The 20,999-nt window shown below is 50.1% G+C and overlaps 1 protein-coding gene across 7 annotated transcripts in view; it reads left to right on the forward strand.

Moving 5' to 3' along the window:
- The window catches only part of PTCH1 (patched 1), a 75,910-nt gene extending 55,775 nt beyond the window's left edge, over positions 1–20,135 (forward strand). For all 7 annotated transcript variants that reach the window (XM_028835407.2, XM_015118103.3, XM_077966529.1 and 4 more), the window contains 9 exons: positions 1,453–1,595; positions 3,649–3,832; positions 5,137–5,417; positions 6,925–7,062; positions 9,697–9,839; positions 13,680–13,779; positions 14,290–14,544; positions 16,142–16,691; positions 17,208–20,135. In XM_028835407.2, coding sequence (XP_028691240.2) covers positions 1,453–1,595; positions 3,649–3,832; positions 5,137–5,417; positions 6,925–7,062; positions 9,697–9,839; positions 13,680–13,779; positions 14,290–14,544; positions 16,142–16,690 — 1,793 coding nt within the window. In that variant the 3' untranslated portion in view covers position 16,691; positions 17,208–20,135. The remainder of the gene's footprint in view (positions 1–1,452; positions 1,596–3,648; positions 3,833–5,136; positions 5,418–6,924; positions 7,063–9,696; positions 9,840–13,679; positions 13,780–14,289; positions 14,545–16,141; positions 16,692–17,207) is intronic.
- The last annotated feature ends 864 nt before the right edge of the window (positions 20,136–20,999 follow it).

A 20,999-nucleotide genomic window follows, 5' to 3' on the forward strand; every position in this document is an offset into this window, starting at 1 on the left:
TCAGTAATAACATAACATCTGCTCGGTGCTGTGTGTGTGCATGCCTCCCTATGAAAACCGTGTGTCTGAGAGGTACGCGGCCCACCCGGTGGTCTCCTGTCCCGTCTCCCCTCCACGCTCAACCCGACATGGCCTCCTTTCGTTACTGTCATCCCCAAATTGTTCCTCTAGCCAGTCGTGTCAGAAGGAGGGTTTCACTTCTCAGAGAGACGGAAGGGGGCCTGTGCTCCCCCTCCTCCCCCCACTTCAGACCCCAAGAGCTTAACCATTCTGAGCACTAACGCAACCAGATTTTTTTTTGAAGCCTTTGAAGTCATCCAAGGCATGTCCTGAAATGAAATAAACCCTTCTCCCTTCTTACTAGCCGTGTCCAACCCATACATGTACAGCTTGTTCAAAAGCTGTGGTTTCCTGAGCTGCTGGGGTTGGGAGTTCTACTTGGGAGGTGGCTGGGAGGGGCAGGGGTGGGTGAGGGGGTGGGGGTGTCCCGGAGAGCGTGCGCACCAGCCAGCGCTCAGACCCTAAGGCCGAGTCACCGGGGCCCTGTTTTCTCTTCCAACACGCTTATCTCTTTACAGCTGCAGCCAAACCGTCAGGTCTGTAATGATGGTTTTGATTACCGAGGCCAAGTGCAGCTGTGTGTGGTGGACTGGCGGGCTCGCCCATCCCCCAGGCCCAGAAAGCTCTTTCCTCCCCTCCCCGGCTTGTGGTTTGTCATCTGTTCTCACAGAGCCTCCTTGTATTGGCCTGTGGCTTCCTGTTCTCAATCGGATCCAAATTTACCCTGTGAGGTATTTCCCTGCACGCACATGAGCGCCTTCCCTTCCTTCTCCACCCCCTCTCCCGGGGAAGGGTGGCAGAGAGGAAGAGAGCAGTCGAGAGTGAATAGGTGTTGGCTGTGATCTTTACACAACCTGGCAGCGGATCCCACAGCTTGTGTTAGCTCCACAAGCCGAACAGATGGAACAAATTGACAGAATCGTGTTCGCTCACCCTGGGCTCCAGAAGCAGCTGAGCTGCTGTTTGAAGTTGGGAGTTGGAGGATGCTTTTCCCCTCCGCGTGGAATTTCTGGGTGTGCTGAAGAACCCGTGACTTAGCACCCCGAGTGGCACGAAGCGGGGAACGACCCTGGTGGGTATGTTTCCGCCGCGCTCCTGCCGCCGTTTGTAATTGTCACGGGGCGAAAGGAGGAGAGCGGTTTTCCTTAAGGTAAAATAGGAGTGTTTGTTTCACAGAAACAGATCATCTCCTTCCCCGTTTTCAGCAGTGGCTGCGGTTCATTCATGAAAGTCCAGTGCTGTCAGTCAAAGTGGGTGTGGAACAGAGGGCGTGTTTCTGACGGGCGCCTGAGAGCCCCTGCCCTGCTCGCTCTCCTCGCCTCCCTCCTCCGCCCGCCCCGCTGTCCTTCCGGCTGCGAGTTATAACGCCTCACAATCGTTTGCCGTTTCTAGGACTTCAGGATGCATTTGACAGTGACTGGGAAACCGGGAAGATCATGCCGAACAATTACAAGAACGGATCAGACGATGGAGTCCTTGCCTACAAACTCCTGGTGCAAACCGGCAGCCGCGATAAGCCCATCGACATCAGCCAGGTACCGCAGCTGCTGCGCACCGAGGGCGCGTGCCCTGGTGGAGGCCGCTTCACAGCGTGTGACCCCACCCTGTGCTCTCTGGAGACCTGAGGCACCGGGAGCTGGTAGAAGGAACACTGGGTCACTCTGCTTCACCTCCTCCCACCAGCGGATTGCGTGACCTCAGGCCAGCCAGGGCGCCTCGCTTTCCTCATCTGTCAAATGGGGCAGGCGTGTTCCTGCCGCCAGAGCAGGGGTCAGAACGGAGTGCAGCCGAGAGAGTGCAGGCTCTTTCCAGTGTTGGAAGTGCAGCAGCGTGCGGTCCTTTCAGTTCCAGGACTCGGTAGCATGTTGGCCTTCATGGTATTCAGGCTTGGAAAGATGGGTTTCTTGGGTAGCGGTCATTTGGATGAGCAGAATTTGGGGTAGGTGGGTGGGTTAGGAGATTGGAGAGGTGATAGCAGGATAGGAGGGTTTGTTAAATTTGAGATCTCTGGGTGGCCCTGGCCCCAGGAGTAGACAGATCGCTCTGTGATGAGTGAAGCAAACAGAAACGTGCACCCTTGGAATCCGAGTGGCCGCGCCATTCTGCTCACTGCTGCGGTAATAACTGTGTCTGTTTGGGAATCATACTCTCCACCTGTGTCTGCATCTTCTTCCTGCCGTTTGGTTTCCAGCATACCCCTTTTGGTTCCGCAAGTATGTTCAGGAGTGTGTCTGGACTCTTCCCGTTGCACGGGGCCCGGGCTAGGGCTGCTTCACCTTCCTCAGAGCCTCTTCCCTCGGCTCTTTGTAGCTTGCTTGCTTCACCTTCAGGCAGAAAACCGTCATACTAATGATCTTCTCAGCAGCTCTGTTTATCGTCTCCCCTTTTTTGCTGGCGTTCAAGGTGACAGATTTACAAAGTACATTGTTCAGAGTTGTTAGGGAGTGTGAAACTCCGAGCTCACAGCAGCAGGCAGCAGACCGTCACGTTTCCCAAGGATGCGGGCAGAGGAGTCTGCCTCAGAGACACCAGGGAGGTGCCCAGGCAGCGGGGCTGGGCGAGGGACCAGGGACACTGTGGGACAAATGGGATTGGGCCGGGCCCCCAGATATCATCTCCTCCTCCTGGGAGGGAGAAAGGCGTGCCTCATGCACGGAGGCCACGGGCTGCACTGTGTGATTCCAGGGATGTGTTGAGGACGTACAGTTGTTACATATCCTGTGGATTAATTGAATCCAGATTCCCGAAGTCCATTTCTCTCACTCTCTCCCTGCTCCTTTTTCCTTCACTCCTTCTCTGGGAGCTGCTGTCACTGGTGTTTTTCATTTCGTTTTAAAAAGACCCAAAGTGAGGAACGAGGCCCGAATCTAAAATAAACAGGAAACAGAACTTTTCTATGTGTATAAAATATACATACACATACCGACTCCCACAGAGCTCCCCACCTCAGCCCACAAGCCCTCCTGCAGAGGGAGCACATTTGGCCACGCAGACGACGCGGCCTGCCGAGTCCAGCGACCTCCGGGAACGAGATCGCCCCACGAGGCTGAGGGTGTACACTCGTCCCTTGCACTTTCTGGCACTGGGCATTTTTTGAATCCACAGGTCATAGGAGGCTAGTGTTAGCAAAATTTATACAGATGTTGTTTTATTTTTATAGCTCTCCTCCATTTACTGGGTGGCATTTCCTTCAGTGTTAACAACAGAGGTTAACTGCTCACAGGCGTGCATGGGGGTTCTTGCCAGGTTTCTCCCCCTTCCCCTCCTATAAATATGTTTCTCCAGATTGTTCATTCTCTGCCTTGGCTGCAGACGGTCTTTTAGCGTTCAGATTTAATTGGTTCAGCCAATTCCTCGGCCATCTGCAGAACTGTGTTTGTTATAAACACGCCAATGATTGCATCCTCTGATAAGTGCACATTGAAAGAAATCAAAGGTGTTCTGATGGGATTTTCGACACTTTCAACAGTGGGCATTCTATCCTTTGTTGTGATGCTGGTGCGAAGCTCGGCTTCTGTGCTCTCAAGGCAGAAGTGTGTTTACCCCCAACCCCATTCTCAAAGGCCTCTGTTCTTCCCGTTTTTGTAGTTGACTAAACAGCGTCTGGTGGACGCAGATGGCATCATTAATCCCAGCGCTTTCTACATCTACCTGACGGCTTGGGTCAGCAATGACCCTGTCGCGTACGCTGCCTCCCAGGCCAACATCCGGCCGCACCGACCGGAATGGGTCCACGACAAAGCCGACTACATGCCTGAGACAAGGCTGAGAAGTAAGTAGTGTTTTATCGGGGGCGCTGGGAGCCGACAGAGGTGCCTTCCCTGCTTCTCCAAACTCACCACAGCCTTCGTCCGTTGACACTACCCAGGGTTCAAAAGTGTAAACAGAACAATCAATTTCTTCTCGTTTAAAACTCCGGGAGACAGACAAGGATGTGTAATGGGATACAGCCCCACACTCTATCACGTTGGGAAGTAAGCGTCTCGTCTCCGTGCGTAGCTTCAATGCTAAGACGCTCATTAGGCACTGCTCTCGCATGCCAGCTGTTCCCTGTGAACACCGGGGACGCCTCCAGGTTGAGTGCTATTTTACTATTGCAGAGTTTTATCGCTGAGGATTATATGTTTATCTTCACTTTGTCAACTCTGGTGTTGAAGGGATTTTTGGCACATCGGGTCATTCCTATAAGCCACCAAGCACCTGCACTCTGTCAAAGCTGTTTAAACCAGAGCGGAGAAGTCTGTATACAACAGTGTCCTCTTCCTTTCACCTCTCAGCCCAGAGTTTGAAAGGTGGTTCTGTGTGGATTTCATTTGCGTTTCTGGTGGAGATATTAGTAGCGTATGCTTTGGATACCGGGCCAAGGGAGGATGTGAGAGAGAAGACGGGTCCCCTTGCAAACATGGCTGGAGACTCAGCGAGTAGTGCTTCCCGGGATCTAAACCCCAGAGCCCTGTGGCAGGCAGCCAAGGCTTGTCTTAATGAAAATTTATAGTTGAGATTATAATAGGGCAAATCATGTTTAGCAAGTCAACTGAATGACCCCAGAGGGTCTGGAACACACAACGGCAGTAACTAAATGCTTGTTGTGTAAGGATTTCTTCCCCTGTTGCTGAAGACTTAGCATTGCATTAGAAAAGAAGCATACAAGGTTTAAGTTTGTTCAGTCACTAAAAGGATAAGTTAAGCATTTTTCTCAGGAAAGCAGGACTCTCGAGTTATTTTGCTCTTGGAGGTGATTGAATCAAACTGCGTGAACTTGGTATTTTCATGTGTGTCAAGAGAACAAAAAATGTTCCCAGAATGTAAGCCTGGAGTTTTTAGACCCCTCAGAAAGAATGACTGCTGGAAGATTAAAATTGAATGTTAAAAAATACACAGATCACAGAGTTAAACGTTTTTAAACCAAATGGGAAGATCGTAAAGGCCTGGAGGCTGCGATCAGCATTGTTTGTCCTTTGTATCATGTAGAAGAGCAGTCAGTAAGCTTTCATGCAAAGTTCTTCTCTCTTTCCATTGAAACTGTGATGCTTCTCTCCCCTGGGCTGCTCCCAACCTGTGCCCTTCTCTGTCCAGTCCCGGCAGCAGAGCCCATCGAGTATGCCCAGTTCCCTTTCTACCTCAACGGCTTGCGGGACACCTCAGACTTTGTGGAGGCGATTGAAAAAGTCAGGACCATCTGCAGCAACTACACGAGCCTGGGGCTGTCCAGTTACCCCAACGGCTACCCCTTCCTCTTCTGGGAGCAGTACATCGGCCTCCGCCACTGGCTGCTGCTGTTCATCAGCGTGGTGCTGGCCTGCACGTTCCTCGTGTGCGCCGTCTTCCTTCTGAACCCCTGGACGGCCGGGATCATTGTGAGTGTATTATAAGGGGCTTTGTGGAAGTCAGATTCCTTTCAGCATAGCTCTTTCTGCAGCCGGGAAGTTAGGTTTATGTCTGGGCCTCTGGAGGAGGGTATAGCTTGCATCATCCGTAATATGTTTATTCTACTAGAGGTGGTGAGGGCCATGGTTAAGGTGGAACCTCTAATGGCCTCATTCTTAGGTCCTCTCCCCCATAGCTTGAAGATTTTTGTGGAAAGATAGGGGACTTTTTAAAGCACACTTTCCATCACAACTCTGAGCGTGTATTAAATCAAAACACTCAAAGCCTAGCTCATTTTTTCTTTAATTGAAAAGTGTCATTCTGTGACCTCATCCAGGCCTAATAATAACATAGCAGGTTCTTCTACATTTAACATGGGGGTACAATCAGAGAAGTTAGGACAGTGACATATGGAGAAAATGATTTTGTGTGTTTTAAGTCCTGGGGGAAAATGATAAACTAATATTACGAGCCTGTTTTTTGGCATCCCTTCTCCAAAATACTCTCAGATTTGACGTAAGTTTCATGTAAAGTCCAATAAAACCGTGGCAGTGTTTAAATTCTGTGAACTGTGGTGTAGCCTTTAAAATGCCAAAATTATAAAAACAGAGGCCAGATTTTGTGTCTGCACCCTGAGTCTGTGCAGCAGGTATGTTAAAAGGTAAATGTTTAGTCTGTGAGAGTTTTCATGGCACTTAGCAATTGATGTTGTCCATCTTTCATCATTCCTTCCCCTCCCTCCACCGCTGCCCACCGCCCAACCCCAGAAAAGAAAGTTCATTTTTCTCCTTCTCTTCCATCTGGGTAACTTGTTGTTTGTTTGTATCTTCTCCCCTTTGGCCAAGAAACCCCAAATCTAACTCACAGATTTCATTTCCATTTCCCCACAAATTTTTACAAGGAAGATGAAAGGCAAGAAGCTTTTCCTTGGATTTGGCAATTGGCTCAGTCCACCCCCGCTGTCCCCAGCTCTTCAAAGTGCAGGGGTCCTGTAACCTGACACGCGTCAGCTGACGACGACCTCCCCGCTTACCTGGCCCCAGATCGTCTTCACTTACCCTGCAGGTTCGCCCCCAAAAGCAAAACTCCTTTGACCTGCAAGAACTTGTATTCACCTCGTCCCATCCGCTTTCTTTAGAACGGAGAGTGAGGCAACCAAATACTTAATGATGGGTTCACGGATGGTTTCTGACGGCTGAGACCCAAGAGAAGGAGAGATGGATCTTGTTGTAATCTAGGTGACATTCGTAGCTGAGTGGTGCTTGTGTAATTCCTCGTGGATTGCTGCGGTGGAGTCGTTCTGTATGTTTTTTGCTGTCTCCCTTCAAAGCAGGAAGATGAATTAGGCAGTAAAGGTGGTGTCCAGAGTTAAAGCAAGTCAGTCCGTTCATTGTTTTGATCTGAACCGAGGACACCTTAGCCCTCTGGCGGCCTCCCTTGTGGGCAGCCCCGGAGGGTGACCTGCCCGCCCACTGACCACTGTGTGCCCCACTCCAGGTGATGGTCCTGGCACTGATGACGGTCGAGCTCTTTGGCATGATGGGCCTCATCGGAATCAAGCTCAGCGCCGTGCCCGTGGTCATCCTGATCGCGTCTGTTGGCATAGGAGTGGAGTTCACCGTTCACGTTGCTTTGGTATGGGAGACGTTTGAAGCAGAAACTTTGTGAAAAACAACGGCTCTGTTTGTTTCCAAGTGGGAACCTTGGCATTCTCCCTGTGCATGGCAGCGAAGAGGCCTCCGGGCACGGGGCCCCCTAGGAGAGTCTGTGAGGTTTCTGGATTCCTTTCCCTCGAGGGAGGCTGAGGAGAGGGGTGCGGAAGGTACATGGCAGTGGGCCCTGTCAGCCGTAGGCAGTGCAGGGTTGGTGTGTGGGAGTGGGCCTGGAAGGGCCGTGCTCACCTGACGTTGACTGTCGTTATACCCCCATGATTCCTGACATTGTGACGTTTGTTCGTAAGGCAGATGATGCGGTGAGTGTGTGGGTGGGCATACACAGAGTTTTAAAAACAACAGGAACAGTGGGGATAAAATGAGACCATGCTCACAGGCTTGGGGATGGCATCATTGAGGGTGAGGTGAGCTGGCAGCCAAGGAAGTACCCTCGGGCTTAGGAGTGGAGGCTCCATTGTTCAGCCCCGGGGAACTGGCTCTTCTCCCTAAGCCCACCCAGCTCCTCAGACCTCCCAGCCTCTGCATTCACGACAGCAGAAAGTAAGAGAACTAGTGTTGCTTTCAACAGACATTTTTTCCCCTCTCTTTTTCTATGCCTTGCCCTGTGAATGCTTTGTTGGAGGTAATTAAACTTCAGAAGGAATCTTTAGCCCAAGAGATAAATCTGTCGTATACTTTTATGAAAGAATTATCCAAAACCTCACAACTGTGTAAATTATGTTCCATCTGCAGATTAGAGCCTAAGAATTTGGGGTTATCAGTAGGCATTCAATAAATAAATGCGTTCACCTATTAAATACCGAGGTGCGAAATACCCTAGCTAGGGAGCCAGCGCTGGGCTTGGACCGAGTCACTTCCGCCATTGCTTTTGCAGTCTCCAGCGTGGGTTCCCTTTGGGCTCCGCACACGGCACATGCATGTCTCCACACAGGCCGCAGCCTTGTGCCTTCTGCAGTCTCTCCAGGGCTATTGTGATACAGTTGAGAGATTGTAAACTTTTGTGTTTTGGAAGGAACGCTTTGTTGAAGTTATCCCATTTTTTTACAGTGTATCATAAAAAGCCAATAACACAGAAACAATATTCTCTAAATTTTGAGCCTGCTCAAATTATTTTCTTCCTTTGAGCTGGGAGGAGGGACTATTTTTTAAAAAAGAAGAGTGCCAGCCTAGAGTTTAGAAAACCCATAATTCTAATACAGTTCTTCAAAAGGGAGATAAATTTGCATGTGAGTTAAGAATCCACAAGTTATTTTATTCTGATGCAAATGGAAACCACCTTTTTTGGAAGCTAGCATGGCAAACAGTTCTCCAGAGCAGATTTTTACCATGGAAATGCTCACTACAGTCTCTAAACTCCAGGACCTCGAGTCCAAGCCATTTTCAGTATTCTCATCCTCCGTGTGAAACTGCATTTAGAGTTGCCAGTCACTGCTCTTTTGAGGTTTGTAAAATGGTGGAATAAGGCTGTGAAGAAGTTTCTTCTTCCACGGATGTCTTCGGGAAATCAGTGGGTTCCCGTTCATTTGCTGTCTTGGTAACACAGAAGCAGCGTGTGACGGGGTCATCACGACGTGGCCCTTATGGCCTCGTGGCCCAAATACGACGTAAGGCAGCATGGCTAAAAACCCCGCTGGTGCCTTCTGCCAGGAGCCGAAGGCAGCCATACTGACCCTAACGTCTTTACCAGCTCTGAAAGAGTAGAACCTGCTTGAGAGAAAAGTATGAAAACTCTTAGCACACCTTTGTATATTGGTATTTTTGCATCTGTTAGGGAGAACGACCGTCTGTCCTTCTGCGGGTAGGTAAGGCGTAGAAACGCATCCTGCCAAAGACACCCAGCGCTCTCCTGTCGGCGTAACCCTGAACAGCCTGAACTTCAGAGAGAGCTTGTGCCAGGCTTAACAGTCCCTGCAGGGGTCACACGTTCAGGCCAACAGTCTCATCTTCCAGAATTTACTCTGCAAAGTTCCCATTAAGTATCAACAGCATTCCTGGCCTGGAAGAGCTTTAGGACTGCAGGAGAGACAGGGATGTGTCCACACAGCATTCGAAAGGGCTTGATTCAAATGTACAGTCCTGTGTATTTCTTGCAATACTCTCATAGTGCTTAGATGTACTACAAACACAGCCTGAAACAGCGACAGAAGGTCTCACCTCTGCATAATCGTGAGGACGTGTGTGTAGCACCCAATGACTTGGGACACTGAGCTAAGCTCTTGGCCATCCAGTGCATTAGCCAGGATCCTGTTGCTGTGGGAATTGGAGGTCTCACCTGTGAGTGGGGTGAGATCATTTAAGCAGGGGAAACTTAGGGGTGAGCAGCAGTGAAAAGAAGGGGACATTTCTGTCCATTTTATATAGTTTTGGTTTTATTGTGTTCAAGATTTATGTCAACACCAAATATGACCCCGTGTCGTGAAGAGGTCATCTTAGTTTAAGTCTAGATGTAGCTAGTTGAGCTTCTCTGACCACACGTTCCAGCAGCCGAAACAGCAAGGTGTGAGCAGTTCTGAGCGCTTGTAGCATTTAGAACAGAGCTGAGCACTTACCATATGAAGTCCAGGAACCTGATCTTGTGAACATCCTCCTTGCACAGGCCTTTCTGACAGCCATCGGTGACAAGAACCGCAGGGCTGTGCTTGCCCTGGAGCACATGTTTGCGCCCGTCCTGGACGGCGCTGTGTCCACTCTCCTGGGAGTGCTGATGCTTGCGGGATCTGAGTTCGACTTCATCGTCAGGTAAGCAGGCGTGTGCAAGGAGACATGTTTTAAAAATCATTGTTATTGGGCCGGGTGCAGTGGCTCATGTCTGTAATCCTAGCACTTTGGGAGGCCCAGGCAGGTAGATCACAAGGTCAGGAGTTCAAGATCAGCCTGGCCAAAATGGTGAAACCCCATCTCTACTCAAAATACAAAAAATTAGCCGGGCGTGGTGATGCGCACCTGTAATCCCAGCTACTCGGGAGGCTGAGGCAGAGAACGACTTGAACCCGGGAGGCGGAGCTTGCAATGAGCCGAGATCGCACCACTGCTCTCCAGCCTGGGTGACAGAGTGAGACTCCGTCTCAAAAAAAAAAAAATCATTATCATTAACTCAGGCGATCTTGGTTGCTTATTTCCTTCTGTATCTGGTAGATGGCAGCATCTCGTCACTGTGACTCTTTTGAATTTGTTAACTTAGAGACACTCAGAGGTATGAAGACAGGCTCTCTCTAGAGCTCTCTTGGGGAATATCTTGGAAACAGAAGATAAAGGGTTTGGGCCTGGCAGCAAGGACAGTTCCACAGCTTGAAGCCAAAGGATCACCCAATAGGTGGCCCGATACTGGTGTCTCGGGTTAGAAACATCGGTAGAAAGAGATGCCAGATTTGACCGATGCTCCCTCTCCTTCAAACTGTAGGAAGGAAAGCTTAACAATACCTAAATTTTTCACCTGACTTTATTCTTCTAAGAAGTGAAAATGATGTGCCCAGATTTCATATTCGAGTCCCCACAATTAGGAAGCGTTCAGCATTGGACTTTGGTGTCAACTCTTGGGAATCTAAGCCTAGTTTGGATCTCAAGGCAAGTCATTTCCAGTTGATTTAATTAAGAATATGACTTTGTGAAGTATAAAAGAACAGTGAGTTTTCCTTCTGAAAAGAATTTGAGAACTGCAGAGGAGGAAGCCACTTGCTGTTTTGAGCGGCCTCCATAGCTTTGTGAGGGAGCTGCTCTCGGATGGAACCTGCTGCTTTATGGAGCGCGAAGGCCAGAATCCCCCATAAGTAAAAGATAGTCCAGGATTGGAACCGTGACAGGGCACAACCAGCTGTGAGAAGCGATGGGTTTGTTTGGCTTCGGTGCTGCGAGGTGGCGTGTGCGTCAGAGAGAGAGACGGGCTTCTCGTCTTCGAGTAAAAAGAAGACGGTTTAAACTAGAAGTTTTAGCCAAAGTCTTATTACGGGAGAAAGATGAGTCCATGGGTTGGCCTGTGGCAAAGCCCGCTGGGCGGTTTGGCATCGTGGAGGCTGCCTTCCTAGAATGAGTGCCAAGCTTGCTTGTTGCAGTTTTTGCGTAGAGTGATGGTGAGGTGGGATCGCTGTAGACCAGCGCTTCTCACACCGATGTGCTGAGGAATCATCTGAGGCTAAGTGCAGGGCTGATTTCGGGGGGCAGGGGGGCGGGAGGCGGGGTGAGGGCTGGGTCTGCATCTCCAGCTACCTCCCTGCAGTGTCCATGGAGCTAGACTTCTCAGCACAAACTACTGCTAAGCCAGCAAGCCAGTTCCTAAATTCCTGTTTGCCAATACCAAATAGATCGTTGCCCAACTGAGTTAAATGTTTTGGTCTACGTTTTATTTATTTTAGTTCTTAGTTTGATTTTAGCTTTTCCTTTGTTCTTAGCATCCACTTTTTCAGGCACTGACGTATTATCGCTATGATATAAAAGCCCAATGTCAAGTAGAGTTTCTTCTGCATGTTTACTTTCTCATTTAACACAAATATAACAGGCCGGGCGCGGTGGCTCACGCCTGTAATCCCAGCACTTTGGGAGGCCGAGGCGGGCGGATCACGAGGTCAGGAGATCGAGACCATCCTGGCTAACATGGTGAAACCCTGTCTCTACTAAAAATGCAAAAAATTAGCTGGGCGAGGCGGCGGGCGCCTGTAGTCCCAGCTACTCGGGAGGCTGAGGCAGGAGAATGGCGTGAACCTGGGAGGCGGAGCTTGCAGTGAGCCGAGATCGCGCCATTGCACTCCAGCCTGGGCGACTAAGCGAGACTCTGTCTCAAAAAAAAAAAAAAAAAAAAACACAAATATAACAAGCACCTCGTAAGTGCCATTTGCACAACAGCAAATAATGGGGACCCCCATATCCCTCTGTGTAGCTTAAGGTCTTTTGGGGGCAGAGACGAGTTCACAGGCAAAACCAGGGGAAATGCACGGTGTGCTGTGGTCTCGTGAGTTTACAGGAGGGTCTCACTCAGCCTTGTGGGGGACGCTGAATGAGGAAACTGAGCCTGAATTAGAGCCCCCAGCTGGAAACCTGGCAGCCAGAATCCCAGCACTCTCCTGTCACCCGGGGTTGTTCCCGCCCAGAAATATCAGGGTTCCTCTTTCAAGCACTTAAAAGGGCTTCCCATTTTCTAGAACGGGATGGATTAACCTGATGAAGGCCTCACCAAGGTCAAATACATGAGCAGACACTGTATATGCTGAGCCGTCAGAAACCTAATTGGCCTGTTTATGCTTCAGCTAGATGGATGGGATGCAAATGTCTTAATGTGGCTGCTGATACGTGCCCCAGCCGAAAGTTCCAGCAGTTTACATTAGACCAAGACACTGGCTGCTTGGCTTTTACTAATGCAGTTCAGAAGTTTTGAGTGTTTACAATAGCTGCGAGGTATTTGTATTTTTGCAGGGATTCTCTCTCCTTTCATCTGATGTCAAAACATATATAGACACGGCAGCACTGGTTGCCTGTTTAATTTTATGAACCAGAGGACCATTAACAGATAGATATCTTGCCTTCCCTCTTCCCAGAACATCCTGATTCTCTCCCCCACCCCAGCCCACTTCCATCCGAGTTGCCCCAGAAATCATTAGTTCCAGAAACGCATCCCTGCGTGGAGTCCGTGCCCTCCAGCCGTGCAGAGTGTCCGCCAGCGGCTGTCCCTGGCTGACAGGTTTACCTTGGTATTCATGAAGGATTCCAGACCTTAGCCCTCAATGGTGGGAAAGCAGAACTACTTGTGCACTCTTCTCCTCTGCCATGGTGCTGCGGCCTTTATGTTTGAATTGGCTGACGCAAAACAAGAGTATTCAGAGATGCTAAATTGTTCAACAAAAGATTGGCCGGCAGAGCAGCCCCGCCATTGTGGAGCGCCCTCGCCCAGCACAATGCCCCGGCTCCCACAGATTGGGCAGCCTTTTCTTTGCAGAAAGCTGGTTCCTGTGTTCTAAAAAGGTTGCAATTGGAGCTATTTGGTAAAACTGGAACTCACAGAATTCTAGGCAGAAAGTTGTGATTAATGAAAGCCCAGGGAAAGCCTTACCTGATACGCTAGAGACTTAATTAGAGATTCTGCCGTAAGATGCAGAAGCATTTCACAGTGGATTAGCAGCCTGCAGAAGGGGGCTGCTTTTCCTCCTGGGCTAAATTGTTTAAATTCTACACCCTTCACTTCATTTGTTTGCTTCTGCTGGGTTTTCATGAGCGGGGCCCCTCGGCATTGTGTTTGTGCTTTCAGTCTGCCCAGCCATTCAGGTCGCATTCCATATTTTTGTGTTTGTGTAACACATTCATAAATAACATTACATGCCATCAGAGTTCAGCAAATTAACAAACTGATTTTTTTTTCTTCCCTTCATGAACTAACACTCTGGGTTGTGGAATGTAGTCCTCAAAGCCATAAGGTAAAGAAACAAAAACAAAAGCTCACCTTGTGTTGAATGTGAACTGCGGTTGGATAACAGCCTCTTCAGCGGGTGGGTTTCGGTCATTTCTGGCGTTGCCGTGCTGCTGTGTCGGGCACACGGAGGGTGGCGCGATCCACCCTGTCACAGCGCCTGTTCCCGTTTCCTCTCGATCTCCCAGGTATTTCTTTGCTGTGCTGGCAATCCTCACCATCCTCGGCGTTCTCAATGGACTGGTTTTGCTTCCCGTGCTTTTGTCTTTCTTTGGACCATATCCTGAGGTCAGTAGTGACACGGGGACGTCCCACGTGTAGGCCAGCTGAGTGCTGTGTTTCCTGTGCCGCTCTTCATTTCTACACTTAGCTGCCTCCCCACTTGCTGGTCGTTCTTCAGTAAACATCTGGGGCCTGTCTGTTTCCTCCTCGGTGTGCCGGCTTTGAGGGCTGGAGGGCGGGTTTGGTTCGGTTCCTCTCAACCAACCCGTTGCAGCCTGGGTCTTACAGATCTTTGTACAGTAAATGAAGACTTTCCCCTTTGAGATACATAATCGGACCTCACAAGGGTAAAAAGTACACATCCCACCTTTCCAGTGTGGAGCAGAGGACAGTTCTGCTCCAGCTGCGGGACCGAGGATCCTCCAGGTGGTAGAAAGGGGGAGGCTAATACGGCACAGTGCGCAGGGCCCCAGGGCAGAGGACAGAGGCCCCTGAATAACACCGTGCTTTGAACTCTGAGCGTGGCCAGCAGGTAAATGGACAAGAACACTTGTAACATGGAATCCCCTTAAATAGGTGTCTCCAGCCAACGGCTTGAACCGCCTGCCCACACCCTCCCCTGAGCCACCCCCCAGCGTGGTCCGGTTCTCCATGCCCCCCGGCCACATGCACAGCGGGTCTGATTCCTCCGACTCCGAGTATAGTTCCCAGACGACAGTGTCAGGCCTCAGCGAGGAGCTTCGACACTACGAGGCCCAGCAGGGCGCGGGAGGCCCTGCCCACCACGTGATCGTGGAAGCCACGGAAAACCCGGTCTTCGCCCACTCCACTGTAAGTGGCCCTGCGGAACGGGGGGGGTCTTCCCACCGAGGTAGTGGGCCCGGTGGTCCAGCGGGGCTGCTGTCCGCTCTGCGCAGCACATCACGCAGGCGAATGGGATGCAGAGAGAAAGTACAGGCTAGGTCAGATCACAGGAGATGGCCAACATTCAACTCTTCTCAACTATAAAAATGCCGTCTTCCTGTGGTTTGATCTCATACAGGATAAAAAAGGGGCAGGGCCAGTAATGTCACTGCACAAAGCAGTAGCATCTGTCCTGTTCGCGGTGAGGACATTTGGGCTTCAAAGGCCAGAGATAAAACATTCTTTGCCTTTCCCGCCCCCCCCTTAAGGTGCATGTCATTTGAGTGATATTTTCTAAAACTAGTAGTATATTTATTGCCCGCAGAAGTAAGGTTTTTTTCTTCTCTCATTTCTGTTAGGTTTCATTGCCCTTGACACAACGTTCGTTATTATTGTCTAAATACTTGACCGTAGCTTTTGTGGCTCCAAGCTCATGTTCCAGGTGGCAGGAAAGAGCAGAGAGGCCGAGAACCACCCCTGAGTTCTTGGTCTTCAGTGATTCAGGAGGTCACCGGAGCCTGGGGGCCCCTCCTCGGAGGGCCAGGGACCTGGGTCCTTCCCTCCGCCCTGTGCTCCCTGGGATGGGCTCAGCCCCGAAAACTCAAGGAAAGCTCTGAGGCTCATGTTGCTCCACTGAGGACCCCCTGCTGTCCCTCCAGGAAATGGGTATTCCAGTCCCAGGCCAGAGCAGCCCTTCCGTGAAAGAGAGAAAGGCCAACCAAATAACCTGAATTGTCCTCCTCCTACCCCCCGTGACGACCCCGCTGAGCTGCAGTGTGAATCTGGTTTTGTTCAGCGGGAGCCTAAAAATAGGTACAAGCTGAACGACTTTGAAGTTGGTCACGGTCCTTTTGATTGATGTGGCCACTGTGTTGCTCTGTGCTTTGTATAGAGACGCAGAGACCAGATTCTCCACAATCAGATGAAGCGGGCTGCCCGCCACAGCCCTCCGCGGTGACGAGAGTGCCCTCTGCTCTCAAGGACGGGAGCCACCGGCCACACGTGGCTGGGAGCGCTTAAAATGTGGCCGGGGCTACCGAGGAGCTGGATTTCGGATTTTAGGTCATTAAAGCGGAAGCAGCCACACGTCTGGAGCGGCTGCTGTGTTGGACTGAGTAGGCAGAGACGGTCCTGCCAGCGTCCTGCACTCAGGCCAGCCAGGGCCGCACACTTAGCAGCTTTGGGAGAAGAGCAGCTCAGGGCCTGCAGGACTGGACAGGGTGGGGGGGCAGCAGCTTGGATGCTCTGACCACAGCCCACATTTATGGGTAACAGCAGTACGTGTCCAGCCAGCTGTGTCAGAGAAGGCCTGGAAACAGGATTCAAACAACACGCTCCTCTGCCAGGTCCTGGAGGTTATGAGAAGAACGGGCTTTTCTTTTGTGGGTGGAAGGCCCCCATGGGCTCCCCGGGGTCGACTGAGTCTTTGGTGAAACCCAAGGAGGGAGGTGTGGGAGCTGCGGGGACCATGCCCAGCCTGGGGCAGACCCTCCCCCCCCTTCTAACCCACCCTTGCCCTCTGCAGGTGGTCCATCCCGAATCCAGGCATCACCCACCCTCGAACCCGCGACAGCAGCCCCACCTGGACTCAGGGTCCCTGCCTCCCGGACGGCAAGGCCAGCAGCCCCGCAGGGACGCCCCCAGAGAAGGCTTGTGGCCACCCCCCTACAGACCGCGCAGAGACGCTTTTGAAATTTCTACTGAAGGGCATTCTGGCCCTAGCAATAGGGACCGCTGGGGCCCCCGCGGGGCCCGTTCTCACAACCCTCGGAACCCAGCGTCCACTGCCATGGGCAGCTCCGTGCCCGGCTACTGCCAGCCCATCACCACTGTGACGGCTTCTGCCTCCGTGACTGTCGCCGTGCGCCCACCGCCTGCCCCCGGGCCTGGGCGGAACCCCCGAGGGGGGCTCTGCCCGGGCTACGAGGGCTACCCCGAGACTGACCATGGCCTGTTCGAGGACCCCCACGTGCCTTTCCATGTCCGGTGTGAGAGGAGGGATTCGAAGGTGGAAGTCATTGAGCTGCAGGACGTGGAGTGCGAGGAGAGGCCCCGGGGAAGCAGCTCCAACTGAGGTGTGTGCCACTGACAAGGGCAGCCGAGGGACCTAGAGCCAGGCGGAGAGGAGGGCAAGGTTCTCCTGGGGTTCTCGGCATCACCGAGGGGCCGCGGCACTCGGGCACATCCCACACTGGACCCCAGTGACCTTTTATCCCCAGAGCAAGGCTGATGTGTTGGAGTTTTGTCATCCTTGGGGGACCGGCCCAGCTGCACACCAGGTCTCTTCCCCTGCTGCTGGCCTGCGGAGGGTCGGTGCGGTGCCACAATGGCACCAACAGCACCACCTTTTACCTGTGCCAGTCTGTATGGAGGTGCATGCCACAGCGAATTGGTCACATGGGAACGCATCCGTGTAACCAGCCCCCAGATGAAGGGAGAGGTCACAAGCGGCCCTCAGGGACCCCTCAGGCCCACACCCCACTCTCGTGATTTCTAATACCAAGATCACTCCCGCCTGCTTTTGTACTTTATAAATACGGACTCGCACACCTCTTACTCTGTTCAACTTCCTTTTCTGTTTCCTTTTAAAGGGTGATTAAAATCTGAAGCAAAGAGGCCAAAGATTGGAAACCCCCCACCCCCACCTCTTTCCAGAACTGCTTGAAGAGAACTGCTTGGAGTTATGGAAAAGATGCCCTGTGCCAGGACAGCAGTTCACTGTTACTGTAACCGATTGTATTATTTTGTTAAATATTTCTATAAATATTTAAGAGGTGTACACATGTGTAATATAGGAAGGAAGGATGTAAAGCTATGATCTGGGGCTTCTCCACGCCTGCCCCAGAGTGCAGAGGCCACAGCGGGGCCTGTCCGTATTCGAGCATTGGGCTCCATGCCACAACCAAGCTTCATTAGTCTTAAATTCCAGCATATGTTGCTGCTGCTTAAATATTGTATAATTTACTTGTATAATTCTATGCAAATATTGCTTATGTAATAGGATTATTTTGTAAAGGTTTCTGTTTAAAATATTTTAAATTTGCATATCACAACCCTGTGGTAGTATGAAATGTTACTGTTAACTTTCAAACACGCTATGCGTGGTAATTTTTTTGTTTAATGAGCGGATATGAAGAAAGCACGTTAATCCTGGTGGCTTCTCTAGCTGTCGTTGTGTGCGGTCCTCTTGTTTGGCTGTGCGTGTGAACACGTGTGTGAGTTCACCATGTACTGTACTGTGATTTTTTTTTTTGTCTTGTTTTGTTTCTCTGCACTGTCTGTAACCTTTAGTAGGCTCTGACCTAGTCAGGCTGGAAGCGTCAGGATATCTCTTATTGCTTTGTGCTGGTGAGGGCTGGCCCTAAACATCCACCCAATCCTTTCGAATCAGCCCGGCAAAAGCTAGATTCTCCTTGTGTCCACGGCATCTCTTACGATCATTGGCTGCCATCTAGGACCCCAATTTGTGCTTCAGGGGAATAAGCTCCTTCTCCCGGATCATTGTGATGGATGCTGGAACCTCAGGGTGTGGAGCTCACATCAGTTCAGCATCGTGGGTGTTAGAGAATTGGGTGACATGCCTGGTGCTGAGCTTTGGCTGGGCTCTGAGAGTATGTACACTCTAAAAAGGTGCAGCATTGTGCCCCTCTTGCAACCAACATACACACGACCCCTCCCCCAACACCCCCAAATTCAAGAGTGGATATGGCCCTGTCACAGGTAGAAAAACGTATTTGGTTAATTCTTGGCCCACAATCACCCAGAAATGATGTTTTGAGTCCCTATAGTTTAAACTCCCTCTCTTAAATGGAGCAGCTGGTTGAGGCCTTCTGGATCCGTTTGCATCTTCTTTAAGCGGTGAGCATGCTTTGTGGTGGTGCAGAGGCAGGCCTTCTGTAGGATAAGAGCTCCAGAGGGGTTCTTCGTGCACCAGCGTTTAGGGTGCGCACTTCCTAAATAAATCCGAACATCGTCTCCATGCTCCCCGTCATTAGTGCTCTTTCAGTGTGATATGGGAAAGCAGGTGGGTAGATACACCCCATTGAAGGATGTAGGCAGGGGCAGGTCTCAGCCAGGCATATTTTTAAAGTTGCTTGTGTACTGGTTCTCTTCTTTTGCTCTGAGGTGCGGGCTCCCTCACCTTGTAGCCAGAGACCAGCACATGTCAGGGAAGCACCCAGTGTCGCCTCCCCCTCCAAGTCCACACCAGCGCCTTGTTACGAGAAGTCAGAGGAAAGGGTGGGGTCCCTGCAGGGCTGAAGCCTGAGCTACTGTGAGGCGCTCACGAGTGGCAGCTCCTGTTACTCCCTTTTAAATTACATGGGAAATCTGAACGGAGAGGTAATGGGCCCCCGGAAATACCCACAGCGTAGTGACCTCAGACCCTGATACGCACCACGAAACTCTAAGACGCAGATTGGGAGCCGCTTGTGGCCGCTGGCTGTGTGTGTGTGTGACTCTGCTGGGGACCCTGGCCACCCCCTGCTGCTGTCTTGGTGCCTGTCACCCACACGGTCTGCTGACCTCACACCCAGCTCTGCTCAGAAAACGTGTCCTGCGTGGAGGAGGGACGATGCGAAATTCTGAAGTCGACTTCCCGCTGGCTCCTGGCGTGCCCTCGCTCCCTCCTGAGCCCAGCTCGTGGTGCGCCGGAGCCTGTGCAGCCCCTGATTCTGCACGGTGTAGAACTTCCTCCCATAGTCACATTGGCAGAGGGAGAACTGGGGGCTGGCAGGGAATCAGAATTTCTCTCTCTCTTTTAATAGTTTTATTTTGTCTGTCCTGTTTGTTCATTTGGATGTTTTAATTTTAAAAGAAAAGAACTTTGCTGATATTTATAATTTTGTATCATAAGAATGTTTTCCTCTACAGTATTTGTCATGCCAGTTTATAACAAAAAAAAAAATGCAGGGATTTTATTTCTATTGGAAACATTACAGCTATGTTTTACTTTTGGACAGAATTTTTATTTGTATAGAGTGCTTACTAATGTTAAATAGTTCAGAGTATATAACATTGACATTAAGGACTCATGGTAGGTTTTAGGGTAAGGAGTTTAAAGGAAATAAATATTCAAACTGGGTCTCATTGCCAATTTTGGTGGAAATGAGTTTGTGTCATTTCAATTACAAAGATAAAAGTATGCCATATAATTTATTTATATGAAGATTTATTTTTGTAGTGTACATAGTAGTCATCAAGTCTTTTGACAGAAGTATATTTTTAAAGAATTTATATGTGATGAATCCATAATGTCTGGAACTTTGCTGAGACATGAGTGGGGCACAGTTTTCATTGTAAATTACAGCAAGGAAAGAAAATGTTTACCAGTGTTAAGAGAGTCAGAGCAGAATGGATATTCATGCGATTGTCAAGTGTTTATTAGTTACCATTGGTGACCTAGCATGCTTCTCATTTCAAACCTTGGAAGGTGAAAATGTACAAACTCTCTAAATATTAATGTTCAAACACTGATAGAAATTCTAACATGAATAAAAAATAATATAACTTGTTGGTTATATCTTTGTTTGTAGAATGCTTTTTTTCCTTAAAATACTTGGGAGAGGCAGTCAGTGTTGGAGCCTGTTGTTTCATCTTGGAACAGGAAACTGTTGTTTCATCTTGCTGACCTTGCGACACTCTTTTTTGCTGTGTCTGATGGAGACAGTTTTATGTTTTTCTCCTTTTTGTTTTGTATAAATAGTGGGTACAAGCATAGCTCTGTTACATGGATGTATTACAAAGTGGGGGCTGAGCTTTTAGTGTGACCATCATCCAGACAGTGTACACTGTACCCATTAATTCATTTCTTATCACCCAGCCCTATTTTTGTTTTCTCATACCAAGAAACTTCCTAAGTTAACCATCAAAATTAGTCCTTCTGTCATCTCTCTTAGCATACTTATTTCCCTTATGTGATGCCTAATAATGAGGGAACATAAAGAAAGCCAAATTCAAAGATGATCCTCATCAGTGAAAGTGTCATACTTCTAACCAGTGTCAAAGATAATAGGGAACTGATTGAACCCGATAAAGAACAGTCGTTAAATGTTTCCTGGTAAGCGATGATTTCATCATAGGCCTGGAGAAAAATATGGCCAGGAATATCATGTCCACGTTACAGCTGTGTAAGCAAGGAGTGGTGGGGCTGAATAAGGTCCCCACTGCCGTGCACATGGGCGAGTTGCAGAGCGGTCAGCGAGCCACAGCTGGCTGGCCATGTCCTGTTGCACAGGTTTACGAGGAGACAGCCGTGCCTGTTGCAGCACATATTGTTGATGGCTGCTTTTCTGCCGCAACAGCAGAGTTCAGTACCTGCCACACAGACTATGGTCTGCGGAGACTCTGATATTTACTATCTGGCTGTAAGACCCCTGCCAGTC

This window comes from Macaca mulatta, chromosome 15, assembly GCF_049350105.2.
Source record: "Macaca mulatta isolate MMU2019108-1 chromosome 15, T2T-MMU8v2.0, whole genome shotgun sequence".
Taxonomy (NCBI): domain Eukaryota; kingdom Metazoa; phylum Chordata; class Mammalia; order Primates; family Cercopithecidae; genus Macaca; species Macaca mulatta.